Source organism: Carcharodon carcharias, chromosome 6, assembly GCF_017639515.1.
Source record: "Carcharodon carcharias isolate sCarCar2 chromosome 6, sCarCar2.pri, whole genome shotgun sequence".
Classification (NCBI taxonomy): domain Eukaryota; kingdom Metazoa; phylum Chordata; class Chondrichthyes; order Lamniformes; family Lamnidae; genus Carcharodon; species Carcharodon carcharias.
The window spans coordinates 144,778,677-144,793,821 of NC_054472.1; the positions used below are offsets into that span (position 1 = coordinate 144,778,677).

A 15,145-nucleotide genomic window follows, 5' to 3' on the forward strand; every position below is an offset into this window, starting at 1 on the left:
GGGTCATGCTTGCGGACAGACCAAAGGTGTTCCGCAAAGCGGTCACCCAGTCTGTGTTTGGTCTCTCCAATGTAGAGGAGACTCCATTGGGAGCAGCGAATGCAGTAGACTAAATTGAGGGAAGTGCAAGTGAAATGCTGCTTCACTTGAAAGGAGTGATTAGACCCTTGGACGGTGAGGAGGGGGGAAGTAAAGGGGCAGGTGCTGCACCTTCTGCGGTTGCATGGGAAGGTGCCGTGGGAGGGGGTTGAGGTGGAGGGGGTGATGGAGGAGTGGACCATGGTGTCCCGGAGGGAACGATCCCTGCAGAAGGCTGCTGGGGGGGTGAAGGGAAGATGTGTTTGGTGGTGGCATCATGCTGGAGTTGGCAGAAATGGTGGGGGATGATCCTTTGAACGCGGAGGCTGGTGGGGTGATAAGTGAGGACAAGGGGGACTCTATCATGGTTCTGGGAGGGAGAGGAAGGTGTGAGGGCGGATGCGTGGGTGATGGGCCGGACACAGTTGAGGGCCCTGTCAACCACCGTAGGTGGAAAACCTCGGTTAAGGAAGAAGGAAGACATGTCAGAGGAACTGTTTTGGAAAGTGGCATCATCAGAACAGATGCTACGGAGGCGAAGGAACTGAAAGAATGAGATGGAGTCCTTACAGGAAGCGGGGTGTGAGGAGCTGTAGTCGAAGTAGCTGTGGGAGTCAGTAGGCTTGTAATGAATATTGGTGGACAGTCTATCACCAGAAATTGAGACAGAGAGGTCAAGAAAGGGAAGGGAAGTGTCAGAGATATCTGGGGACTGATTTTTTACGAGATATACTTTCAGATGCTTGATTGTGCTGCATGGACATATTTTGCAGCATCTTTGTCGTTTCCTTTATTCTGCGCAGGTCTGCAGCTCCCTGGGGCAGCTGTTTGCCTTCAGGGACCTCACTAGAAGCACTCACCCACCCCCACAGTTAGATCGGCACCCGCCCTGTCCCGCCCCCACCCTGGCAAGCTGAGCATTTCCCAACGTGCGTTTCACGCTGGCTGGCTGTAAATTGGCCAGCCAGCGTAAAATCGCGGTCGGGGTCGATCACGGCCAGAGGCCCATTTCCCGTCTGCTTCCAGGCATGCTGATCGCACGCGCCTGATGAGTGAAAAATTCAGGCCATGAGATCAAATCCCACCATGACAGCAAGTGAATTTAAAATTGAGTCAATTACATTAATTTGCAATTAAAAAGCTGGGATCAGTAATGGTAACCATTTAACTACTGGATTTTCATAATGACTCAGTTTATGTCCTTTAGAGAAGAGATTAGCTGATCTTATACAGTCTAGTTTATATTTGATTCCAGATCCACAGCAACATTGTTGACTCTTAACAGCTGAGAAATCCTCTTGTTTGTCAAGAAGAAGCTCACCATTATCTTCTCAAGGGCAATTGGGTTTGGGCAATTAATGCTGATTTTGCCAATGATGTCCACCTCTTGTGATTGAATAATTTATAAAAACTTAGGCACCTGCTCACTCTAAGAAACTGAAAACCAGTGGGGTAATTTTTAAATAGGTCAAATTTAAATGATTCACTGGCACTGGGCAGACCCTCAATAATATTTAATCCCAAATCCTGTGATATGAGTCACCAAACTTGATTAAGAACTATAATTATAATATTATTACAATTTTCTCAGCAAAGAAAACATGCTCACCAACCACTTCCAATCTTCAGCCAGCCATGATGTGCTTTACAAAAGCTGCAAAATAACAAAAAGGAAGTTAATTATTTGATAACCTTAAATGTAGAAAATTAGCTTGTACCTGAGGTGAGGTTATAGCTTTTGGTTTCCAGTTTATCAATACTAGTATCTAGTCTGTTGGGATTTCAATGTTGTAAACAGGTCTACAGATTTTTTTATATTCATTCATGGGATGTGGGCATCACTGGCTAGGCCAGCATTTATTGCCCATCCCAAATTGCCCTTGAGAAGGTGGTGGTGAGCTACCTTCTTGAATCGCTGCAGCACATGTGGCATAGGTACACCCATAGTGCTATTAGGGAGGGGGTTCCAGGAATCTGATCCAATGACAGTGAAGGAATGGCGATATATTTCCAAGTCAGGATAGTGAGTGGCTTGGAGGGGAACTTTCAGGTGGTGGTGTTCCCATGTATCTGCTGCCCTTGTCCTTCTAGATGGTAGCAGTTGTGTGTTTGGAAGATGCTGCCTGAGGAGCCTGCGGTGCATCTTGGTGATGGTACACGCTGCTGCCCCTGTTCGATGGTGGTGGAGGGAGCGAATGTTTGTGGAACAGGTGCCAATCAAGTGGGCTGCTTTGTCCTGGACAGTGTCAAGCTTCTTGACTGTTATTGGAGCTGCACTCAACCAGGCAGGTGGAGAGTATTCCATCACACTCCTGATTTGTGCCTTGTAGATGGTGAACAGGCTTTGGGGAGTCAGGAGATGAGCTACTCGTCACAGGATTCCTAGCTTCTGATAAAATCAAAACACTGCAGAAGCTGGAAATCTGAAATAAAGACAGAAAATGCTGGTAAAACTCAGCAGGTCTGGCAGCATCTGTATTGTTGTCTCCACAGATGCTGCCAGACCTGCTGAGTTTTATGAGCATTTTCTGTTTTTATGCCTAGCTTCTGACCTGCCCTTGTAGCCACAGTATTTGTGTGGCTAGTCCAGTTCAGTTTCTGGTCAATGGTAACCCCCTGGATGTTGATACTGGGGGATTCAGCGATGGTAATGCCATTGAATGTCAAGTGGAAATGGTCATTGCCTGGTATTTGTGTGGCATCAATGTTACTTGCCACTTGTCAGCCCCAGCCTGGATATTGTCCAGGTCTTGCTGCATTTGGACATGGACTGCTTCAGTATCTGAGGAGTCGTGAATGGTGCTGAACATTGTGCAATCGTCAGCAATATCCCCACTTCTGCCCTTATGTTGGAAGGAAGGAAGCAGCTTAAGATGGTTGGGCCTAGGGTGCTACTCCTGAGGAACTCATGCAGAGATCACAGAATCACAGAATCACACAGTGCTGAAGATGCCCTTCAGCCCATCGAGTCTGCACCGACACGATGTCCTGGAACTGAGATGATTGGCCTCCAACAACTATAAACACCTTCCTTTGTGCTAGGTATGACTCCAACCACTGGAGAGTTTTTCCCCTGATATCCGTTGACTCCAGTTTTGCTATGGTGCCCTGATGCCACACTCGTTCAAATGCTGCCTTGATGCCAAGGGCAATCACTCTCACCTCACCTTAGGTGTTCAGCTCTTTTGTCCATGTTTGAACCAAGATTATAATGAGGTCAGGAGCTGACTGGCCCTGGCAGAACCCCAACTGAGCATCAGTAAGCAAGTTATTGCTAAGGAAGTGCCACTTGCTAGCACTGTTCATGACTCCTTCCATCACTTTCCTGATGATGGTGAGTAGACTGATGGGACAGTAATTGACTGGGTTGGATTTGTTCTGCTTTTTGTGTACTGGACAAACCTGGGCAATTTTCTATATTTCCGGGTAGATGCCAGTATTGTAGCTGTACTGGATCAACTTGACTAGGAGCACAGCAAGTTCTGGAGCATAAGTTTTCACTATTATTGCCAGAATGTTGTCAGGGACCATAGATAAGGCTATAGGCCTCTACAGGGACACAGGTAGCCAGTAAAGTTAGCATTGAGCTTTAGAGGGCCCCAGGTCCATGGATAGTGTGGAGCTCTGAAGTCCCCAGTGAAGATCATATTGGGCTCCAAAGGGAGCCATGTGACCAGTGGATAGTATTGAGCTAGGATATTTGAACAGACACTACAGTGCCATACTGAGGGAGTGCTGTTCTGTATTTCAGATGAAATGAACATAAAAATTTCATGGAAATTTTGAACAGCAGGGAAATTCCACTGGTGTCCTGGCCAATCCCCCAACCAAAGTCACTAAAGAACAGATTACCTGGGTATTGTCACTTGCTGTTTGTGGGATCTTGCTATGCGGAAATCAACTGTCATGCTTCCTAGATTACAGTAGTGACTGTGCTTCAGATACTGTACTGCACTGTATGACTGTACTTAATCGGCAATAAAGTGCTTTGAGATATCCTGAGGTTATGAAAGACTACATAAATACAAGTTCTTTCTCTCTTTCTAACACAGCAGTGTGGAGGAAACTTTTAGCTCATGATATTATTGGGGCATCAAGTCTGGTTTGCACTGGACTCTTTAATATAAATTCACTAGTAAATTACTTATCCTCCTCCTTCAGGTACCATGCTGTAAGAGGGCCTTTGCGACCATGGACTTCCATGGGATTGGTCCATGTTTATGTTTGGCAAAGTACTCCAGTGGTTTACATTGCCTTCTGCAGTATGGCTGACCAGGAAACTCTCCAGCTTTTACCACCTACCATCAGGCGTATTGGAAGGATTTACAGGCTGATAATCAAATGTTTGGTCACATTATGAATGCACCTTCCATGGTAAGTCCTGAAGTGGGTCTTAAACCCAGAGTTTCTGGCCCAGTACCCACTACCCCTGCGCCACAAGACCTCCCAAATTACTATACTGTCTGGTAATGAAGGGAAGTCCTGGGAATGGAATATTCAGCATTAGGTACCTCTAGGTCAGATCCAACAAAGGTTAAATTCAAGGTCTTTTTTTGCCCCACCATGCCCTACTGACCTAGTCTGAATTGAATGCTACTTTCCACACTGTTGGGGATGTGGCGATATAGTGGTATTGTCACTGGACTGGTAATCTAGAGATTTGGGATAAAGCTGTGGGGTCCTGGGTTTGAATGCCACCACAGCAGATGGTGGAATTTGAATTCAATTAAAAAAAAAAGTTTATTGATGACCATGCAACCATTGTCAATTGTTGTAAAACTCCATCTGGTTCACTAATGTGCTTTAGGGAAGGAAATCTGCTGCCTTTACCTGGTCTGGCCTACATGTGGCTCCAGATCCACAATAATGTGCTTAACTCTTAAATGCCCTCTTAACAAGGGCAAATAGGGATGGGCAATAAATGCTGGCCTAGCCAGTGATGCCCACATCCTGTGAATGAATATTAAAAAAAAATTCCCAGGCCTATGGAGGCAGCTTTGGCGCCGAGAGCATGAAGGAATCTGGAAAGATGCACGTCAGACTTTCTCCTGGATACATTCCCACCTCAATGTACTTTTCCCAGAGGTGGACTAGTAGATTTGACATCAACTCACTCAGAAGTGGCAAGAATCCAATGCAGGATGGTAATGAGCCACTTCTCAACTTTCTAGGCCACAAGAGATTTTCCCCATGACGAATGGTCCCCTGTGGTATCAGAAGACCGAAATAGAATCAGGGCAGCTTGGCAGTGGGAGGTTTAAAGCTACATCTCATTTGAGGGTTTAAATGTAGTTGCCACCAGTAGTTCCAAATCCAGGCAACAGACATGCCTTTGCAGCCACTTCAGAGATTGATATCTCTGCTAATGCTTGCCCTGCTTCATTGGCAGCTGCTTCCCTCCCACTGAAGGCTCCTGCTGATGGCCAAAGTGCAAAAGTGGCTGGCAGTTCTATGGAACATGTTGTTTGGACCCCCGAGTGCTGGAACCCAGTTGCCATTCCCAATTTGAGTGTTACCGGAAGTGACTTCTTAAGTGGCTACCTCCAGGAAAATCACATCCGTCATTCCGCCATTTGCTCTTCTGGGTTCCCAACCTGGAATTCATCCTGATGTTGGGATTGCAACCTAGCCAGGAATATTGAGCCCACGGTCTCTGAGGGATAATGAATTACCTGTGATATTATGTATTCTCTAACATTCTCATTCTCTAACAGCTAAGAAAGTTAATTCATGTCGGGCCTTTACAACCAGCTGATAAAAGAAACTTTCATCCCATAAATCTGGGCTGGATCCAAAAACATTCCAGATTTGACAGGATAGTACCAACCAAACCCCCAAGGATAATGATCGAGTTAGATGTTGCTACTAAAAGTTTGTGTGTAACTATGATAATATCAGTAGTGTCTACCCAACCAAGCCAGTTAATGTGCTATGTTTCTGCCCACTCAGTTTGTTCCATCTAACTATTCAATTATTCCAGTTTTTTCATCTTCTTTGCTGAAGTTGCTGACTGATGCTTAGGTATATTTCCACATAGCCTCATGTTAAGCTAAGTGGCTACTCCTCCGTGTCTGAATCAAGATGGGGCGTGTCAGCAGCCTGTATGACTATGGAAGGACGTCACAGCCAAGCCTGATTCACACATGCACACTTGGGAGTCACCAATATCAATCAGAACTGAGAATCTGGGAGATATTTGTCCTTCCATCACCTAGAAGTGTACAGGCCAAATGTAATACTTCTATGTAACACAAACCGCAGGTGTGCAAAACTGGGACTTTTCTGTGCTGTATGACTCAGTACCACAAAGTCCATTGCTCTTATCCACGGTGCCATGGGGCCCAGCTTTTGAAATTGATTTTAATAACTTGCCTTCATAGTTGATGCATCCATTGGCATCTTCCTGTCCAGCCATCAGCTGCTCTACCTCATCCTCTGTCAGCTTCTCACCTGTTGGAAAACCGGGAAGAATGATGTTAGCATCAGGAGCAAAGGTAAACCCTCACTGTGATTAATGGTTGCAGGCTCCAACTCCCTCTTTCACTCTCCTATCCTCTTCTCCATTTACACTCTTATCTCATTAATCCTGAACTGTGCCCCTGTTAGTGGGAAGAGTCCTTAACATCTCTTTGTGCCCAGGTGTGAAGGGGAGACAGGGGAAGCCTAGAGTTGGGTCAGGCATCTGACCTGTTAGCTGTACAGGGACAGGAGTAGACAAAGGCAAGAAAAATGAATATGAGGCTGTAGTGGTTATGTTGCTGGACTAGTAATCCAGAGAATAAGAGTTCAAATCCAACTGTAGTTTTTTAAGAATTTAATTAGAGTTTAAGACTTAAAACATAAAAGCTGGTATCAGTATAAGTGACAAAAAAACAAATGGTTTGTCATTAAAACTTGACTGGTTCATATGCAGCCAAATAGTGAGTCCAGTGTTGGCTCTAAACTGCCCTCTAAAGTGCTATAGTGGGCAACTAGGTGTGGGTAATAAATGCCAACATTTCCAGTGACACGCACATCCAGAGAATGAGCTAAAAAAATTAAAAGGAAGGGAACTTGCTAATCCCCAGACAGAAGCCAAGAGCAGAACGACAGACATTTGTGTTGAGATGCAGGTGAGAGGCGGCCGGAAAACGGGCAGAGGGGTCATAATAGGCAATTTACCCACACCCACTCAATGTAATGCAGACAGTACACCAACTTGGTACTGCCTGCTCATTTGAATGATTGGTGTAACCAGTCAGCACTAACTACACTGTTCATTGGCTGCAAGCATCAGCGGGGGACCAAAGGACTAACTTGCTAGTGCTAGTTAAAGCTAGTCTGCATTCTTAAAAGGGGAGGTGCATTGTGGCTGCAGCATGTACTGACAGTCTTGCAAGAAGTATATCTGACCTAGGAAATAGCGTAGACTGGCACAACATGGGGGTGAGCAGACTCCAAGGTTTTTGGATGCTGCACTGGAGGCCCTGGTGGAGGAGATGGAAAATAGGAGTTGCCCTGTATCAGCAGGGGACCAGGAGGCCCTCCATATACACGTTCAAAAGTTAAAGATAGCTGTGGAGATTACTGCCAGGAGTCAAGCCCCATTGACTTGGATACTGTGGCACAAGAAACATAATAACCTCAGATGAGTGCTCAAGATCAGTGAATGCATCTTTCAAATATAATATTGCACCAACTGCACCACTAGCCTCAGACACTACACAAATCAGCAGGTCCCCATCACGCACCTACCAACAATCTCTATCAATCAGAACTCAAAGCTTCCATTCATATGCTCCATCTCCTCCTCACACACTTAGTATGGCTGCATGCCTCATAGCCAAATCTCAGCTTGCACATGCTGGCAGCTATTCAACTATGACAAGCATGTCAGCCGAATAGATTGCACAGCATTCACTGACACACTTCTGTCCTTTGCAGGGCAAGGTGGCACACAGTTGAGGTAACAGGAGTTAACTGGAGGGGAACAGACTCACCTGCATGTTCTAAGCCCCTTGGAGAAGATGGTGCTAGACATTATATTGTAATGCTCATTCCTGAGCTGTGGCCAGCAACAGGGCTGAAATCATCAAAGGTGATTGAAACGTAGGATTTAGGAGCAGGATTAGGCCTTTTGGCCCTTCAAGCCTGCTTAACCTTTCAATAGGATCATGGCTGATCTGGTTATGGTCTCAACTCCACTTTACTGTCTGCCCCCCAATAACCTTTTACTCCCTTGTCTATCTAAAATCTAAATAATCCTTGAATAAATTCAATGGTAGCATTCACTACTTTCTGGGGAATAGAATACCACAAACTAACAAAACTCTGACAGAAAAAAATTCTCCTCCACTCCATCTTAAAAGGAAGACCTCTGATTCTTAAACTGTGTCCCCCTAGTTCTAGTCTCCCCCACAAGAGGGAACATCCTCACAGTTTCCACCCTGTCAAATCCCCTGTATGCTTCAATAAGATCACCACTCATTCTTCTCAACTCCAAAGGGCCTAGGCCCAACGTTCAACTTTTATTCATAAGATAAGCCCTTCATCACAGGAATGAGTCAAGTGAACCTTCTCTGAACTGCTTCTAATGCAATTATGGATTTAATTTGGTCTCCTTTTTCAAACAAGTAGACCAAAATTGTACACATTACTCCAGATGTGATCTCACCAAGGCCTTGCAGTAAAACTTACCTGCTTTTATATTCCATTCCCTTGCAATAAATGCCAACATTCCATTTGCCTTCCTAATCGTTTGCTGTACTTGCATACCAACCTTTTGTGATTCATGTACCAGGACACCCAGATCTCTCCACTAAGTTCTGCAGTCTCTCTCCATTTAAATAGTATACTGCTTTTCTATTCCTCCTGCCAAGTTCACATTTTCCCACATTATACTCCATCTGCCAGATTTTTGCCCACTCACTTGACCTATCTATATCCCTTTGTAGCCTCTTTATCTCCTCTTGACAACTTACTTTCCTACACATCTTGGTGGTGTCAGCAAATTTGGCTACCATATATTCGCTCCCTACATCCAAATCATTGATATAAATTGTAAATAGTTGAGCCCCAGCGCTGATCCCTGTGACATTACACAAGTACAGCTTGCCAACCTGTAAAAGATCTATTTATTCCTACTCCATGCTTCTTGTCAGCTAACCAATCCTTTACCCATGCTAATATTACTGCCTAGACCATGAGCTCTTATTTTGTGTAGTAACCTTTGATATGACCTTATCAAATACCTTTTAGAAATCCAAGTACATCACAGCTACAGGTTTCCCTTTATCCACCTTGCTTGTTACTTCCTCAAAGAACTCTAATAAATTAATTAAACATGAGGCAGGATTTTCAGCTTGGAGGGTGAGTGAACGCCCGACCCGACTGAGCATGAAATGACGTGTGATGACGTCAGCCAAGCGTGCCAACATCAACATGCAGTTGCACGATAGTTCAGTCGGCACGCACCCACCGACAATTAAAAGGTCTATTAAGGCCGTTAAGTTATCAGTTGTGCTGAATTTTTCACTGCCCGTTCAACCTAACGGTTGATGGGCAGGCGAAAAGGCAAAGCGGCCTTTGCAATTTTTTTGGAAAACTCATCCATGGGCCAGGTGAGGTTTCCAAAATCAAATACAAATGAAATAAAAATTTTGATTTTTAATTAAAAACATGTATCAATAATTTTTTCTGCTCTTTATTAATTTTTTAAAATATCTGTTCATCTCCCTGAAACAGCTCCATGCCTCAGGGCAATTATTCAGCACTCTCTCGCATACATGTGCAAAGTTCATGCTAATCTTGCTCACCATGCTCCCTGCACCAGCACTGGCAGCACTCAGTGCTGTCGCTCATGTATCATGCTGGGCAGGCCTTAACTGGCCCGCTCATGTAAATTCATGGAGCGCTGCCAATTGCGGGCAGCAGTTGGCTTCCCAACACCGCCCTCCCTCCCCCCCCACCACCCCCCTGGCGCCGATCCTGCACTCCAAGGGCAAAATTCTGCCATGATTTCCCTTTTAAGAAACCATGTTGACTCTGCCTGGTCCCATTATGATTTTCTAAGTATCCTACTGTAACCTCATTAAATAGTAGATTCTAGCAATTTCCCTATGACAAATGTTAGGTTAATTGGTCTGTAGTTTCCTGCTATCTGTCTCCCTCCTTCCTTGAATAAAGGTGGTACATTTGCTATTTTCCAATCCACTGGGACCTTTCAGAATCTAGGGAACTTTGGAAGGTTATTACCAATGCCCCTACTTTCTCTGCAGCCAATTCTTTTAAGGTCCTAGGAGGCAGGCCTTCTGGCCCTGGGAACATGTCAGCCTTTAGGTATAATAACTTTCTTGTTTATAAGTTCCTCCCTCCCTTTCGCCTCTTATTTTCAAGTAACTTTGGGAAGTTTTCTAAGTCCTCTGCAGTGAAGATGTTGAACCTGAAAACCTGTTGAATGCTTCTGCTGTTTCCTTGTTTTCCATTACCAATTCCTCAGACTCATTCTTTAGAGGATCAATACTAGCTTTATTCTTTTCTATTCAAATGCTTGTAGAAACTCTCGTTATTTGTTTTTATATTACTAGCTAGTTTTCTCTCATACTCTACTTTCTTCTTCTTTCATTATTTATTTTAGTCATTCTTTGCTGGTTCTTAAAATCTGACCAATCTTCTGACCTACCACTAATCTTTTCAGATTTGTATAGTATTTGTTTTAATTTGATACTCTGCTTAACTTCCTTATTTAGCCACGGATGATGCATCCTTCTCAAAGATTTCTTTCTCACAGATTTTTTAAAAATTCTTTCACAGGATGCGGACATTCCTGGAAAAGCCAGCATTTGATGCCCATCCCTTATTGCTCTTGAACTGAGTGGCTTGCTAGGCCATTTCAGAGATAACCAGATGCCTATGGAGCTGGAGTCACATATAGGCCAAACCTGGTAAAGACATCAGGGCATTAGTGAACCAGATGGGCTTTTACAACAATCATTTCATGGCCAATATTAGTGAGACTAGCTTTTAATTCCAGACTTTATTAATTGAATTTAAATTCCACCAGCTGTTGTGGTAGGATTTGAACCTGTGCCCCCGTAGCATTAGTCTAGGCCTCTGCATTACTGGTCCAGTCACATTAACACTTACAATTAAGCCACAGTCTCCCCAGATAAATTCTTGCTGAGACTTATTTGATAAGCCCTTAAAGGTTTGCCCCCGCATCTTTACTGTCCTATCTTTTAAACTAATTTCCCCAGTTCACTTTAGCTAGCTCTGCCTTCATACCCTTATAATTTCCTCCAGTTAGGTTTAAAAAACTATTCTTAGACACCAGCTTCTCCCTTTCAAACTGAACGTGTAATTCTATCATGTTATGATCGCTGTCACCTAAAGCCTTTACCATGAATGTATGACTCTAAGAAGTTACCTCAAACACACTCAACGAACTCATCTTCCAGGCTACCTTTGCCAATCAGATTTGCCCAATCTACATGTAGATTAAAGTCATTCATGATTATTGCGGTACCTTTCTTACATGCCCCATTTATTTCTTCTTGTATACTCTGTCCTACAGTGTAACAACAATTAGGGGGCCTATAAACTGCCTCCACAAGTGGCCTCTTACCCTTCCTATTTCTTATCTCTACCCAAACTGATTCTACGTCATCTCTCACCATTGTACTAATAACATCCTTAATTAACAGAGCTACCCCATCACCTTTTCCTAGCTTCCTGTCTTTTCAAAATGTCAAATACCCTTCAATGTTCAGGCCCCAGCCTTGGTCACTTTACAACATATCACTGTGATAAATACATATTTATTTCAACCTGTGTTAACAATTCATCTATTTTGTTATGAATGCTGTGTACATTCAGATGCAGAGACTTTAAGTCTGTCTTTTTACCATTTTTGCAATCTCTGGCACTATCCGCTGGTGCATTCTTAAGTTTATATTCTCTGTCCCTTCCTGCCACACTCTGGTTATCATTACCCAAATTGCTACCATTTGATTTATCCCATCTCCTCTCCTGTGATCCCTTGTCCCCATTATTTAGTTTAATGCCCCCTCTATCACCCTAGTTATATAACTCGCCAGAACACTGGTCCCAGCACAGTTCAGATGAAGACCATCCCAATGCTACAGCTCCCACTTTCCCCAGTACTTTCCCCATGAATGAAAACCCATTTCTCCCACAGTCTTTCAGGCATGCATTCATCTCTCTAATTTTATCTGAGCCAATTTGCTCGTGGCTCAGGTAATAATCCAGAGATTATTACCTTTGATAATAATGATTGTATATTGTTTGGTGATGGTATCCTCAGAGCTATTCCTCCTTTTCACATCCCACTCCTCCCTCATTCCATACAATTGTTTGATTTACAAGCTGCAGTTAGTATAAGCATGCATCTTTTAATTTCCCCCACACAACAGCCTTACCCCTCTCAGGTGCACAAGAGGTATGACCTGGCCAACCAGTGGAGGAACACAAAGAGGACAGCAATGATGAAGACACGGCATCATCACTTGATTTTGTACTTGCACCCACCAGCTTAGATAATAACACTGCATGAATATTAAAGGATAGATTAGAGGCAGAGTTTGCACATGGTGGACACCAGACACAAGTGGACTGCAGCCAGGGTGGGGGCAAGAATGGTGCATGTGCCAGCTCACAAGAGGCAGAGGTTGCACATGAGTTCTGCTTCAGAGGACTCAGCTGAGGACTTCAATGGAGCAGCTCCAATGGGTATGCACAAGAAAATGCTTGATGCATTGGGAAGCCTTCCAGAAAACCTACAATCAATAAGAAGGGGCATGGAGGAGTCCAGCACCAGCTTGGCACAGGCACGTAGCTTGGTTCCCATCCATTCTAGCATGAAAGTGGCAGCCAATGCCATCTCCAAATTTGTGGACTCAACCATGATGCAGCTTCTGACGGCCAATGTTGCAACTTTAATTGCAATACAGGCAGCAACCACCCAATGTCTGAGTGGAAGCTCAGACTGCTGTCATGCAAGGTCAGTTTGCTGCCATGAAAACTCATGGATAGTGTGCAAAGGGGCTTGCAGGGTCTCACAGCAATCTGCCCTCCAATAGCTCCTGGATGTCATGAGCTATCCCTTGAAGAGGTATCTGATGATCCCACTCCATCACTCAAGAACTGAGGCAGAGGAGAGATACAACAGGAGCTATGCCTCCACAAGGGCAGTGGAGAAGACAGCGAGCTGCTGAAGATGCGCTTGGACCAGTCAGGGGGAGCATTGCGGTATCGTCCTCATAGTTGTCGCTTGCTGCACCCTGCACAACCTGGCTCTGGCAAAGGGGGACCCACTGGAAGCTGAGGAAGGCAAGGCAACTCCACAGGCTATGGTGGATGACTCATGAAGGGTCAGAGGAAGGGCCTGGAGAGGCGCAGGGCGAGGACCTTGAGGCAGAGGATAAAAACTTCCATGGAGGCAGGGACACCAGGGATGCTTTGATACAGTGAATCTTCTGCCAGGCATCCAAGGCATCGATGTCTCGTCACGCCCATGACACTGTCTCCTTTACTAACAATCAATAAATGAGAACACAACCCAGTACGCCAGCACCACACAACGCCATACTTTTATCAGCCTGTGCTGCATGTGGCACCTATTCATACCATCCGGCCAACTCAGCCCATTTAAGTCAAATAAATGTTAATGTTACTTCACATGTACAAAGAACAAAGTGTCCATCAAACACTTCATTGCACTTTACCCACACTATCCCCATAACCCTTTACGTTATTATATTTACATAGTGCCTTGTTACATCCAAAAACATTTCAGGGCCAGCCAAATCAGCGTTAAAATGGCTGCCATTTCAAGAAGTACTTAGACTTTTTGTATGTAAAGGGCCTCCTTGTGTTTATATTATATTGTTACTTGCCATCTTAGCTGTTATAGGTTTTACTAAAGTGGTTTTTTAAAAAAAGGTTTCAAAAATTAGGGGCCGCAAATTAAGGATCAGCAAGCTGAATGTTACATACAATGCAACATATCATACGAACTTATGAACTAGGAGCAGGAGTAGGCCACTTGGCCCTTCAAGCCTGCTCCACCATTCAATAAGATCATGGCTGATCTGATTGTAACCTCCCACCTAACCCCAATAACCTTCCACCCCCTTGTTAATCAAGAATCTACATAGCTCTGCTTCCACTGCCTTTTGAGGAAGAGTTCCATAGACCCATGACCCTCTGAGAGAAAAAACTTCTCATCTCTGTCTTAAATGAGCAACCCCTTATTTTTAAACCATGACCCCCAGTTCTAGATTCTCCCACAAGAGGAAACATTCTCTCCACATCCACTCTTTCAAGACCCCTCAGGATCTTAAAAGGTTTAGATCAAGTCACCGCAATCTTCCAAACTCCAGTGGATATCAGCCTAATCTGTGTAACCTTTCCTCATAAATCAACCCACCCATTCCTGTATTAGTCTAGTAAACCTTCTCTGAATGGCTTCCAATGCATTTACATCTTTCCTTAAATAAAGAGACCAATACTGTACACAGTTATCCAGATGTGGCGTCAATAATGCCCTGTATAACTGAAGCATAACCTCCATACTTTTATATTAAATTATATTCCCAACTTTTATATTCTCTACTTTTGCACTCACGTAACCTATCTATATCACTTCGTAGCCTCCTTACATCCTCCTCACAATTTACTTTCCTACTTATCTTTGTGTCACCTGCAGATTTAGCAGCCATACCACCCGTCCCTTCATCCAAGTCATTTATATAAATTCTAAAATGTTGAGGCCCCAGCACTGATCCCTGTGGCACACCACTCGTTACAACCTACCAAGCAGAAAAAGATCCATTTATAGCCACCTTCTGTTTCCTGTTAGCCAGCCAATCTTCCATCCATGCCAATATATTACCCCCCACACCATGAGCTTTTATTTTCTGCAATAACTTTTGACGTGACACCTTATCAAATGCCTTCTGGAAATCTAAGTACAATACATCCACCGGTTCCCCTTTATCTACAGCACATGTGACACCTTCAAAGAACTTCAATAAATTGGTTAAACATGATTTCCCTTTCACAAAACCAT

General features: G+C 44.1%; 1 protein-coding gene across 3 annotated transcripts in view; it reads right to left on the minus strand.

Moving 5' to 3' along the window:
- The window catches only part of LOC121279048 (myosin light chain 1, cardiac muscle-like), a 40,939-nt gene that overhangs the window by 4,219 nt on the left and 21,575 nt on the right, over positions 1–15,145 (minus strand). For 2 of the 3 annotated variants that reach the window (XM_041189862.1, XM_041189860.1), the window contains exons 5-6: positions 6,451–6,528; positions 1,688–1,732 (exon numbers count right to left, since the gene is read on the minus strand). In XM_041189862.1, coding sequence (XP_041045796.1) covers positions 1,704–1,732; positions 6,451–6,528 — 107 coding nt within the window. In that variant the 3' untranslated portion in view covers positions 1,688–1,703. The remainder of the gene's footprint in view (positions 1–1,687; positions 1,733–6,450; positions 6,529–15,145) is intronic. The other variant, XM_041189861.1, reaches the window with a different exon arrangement.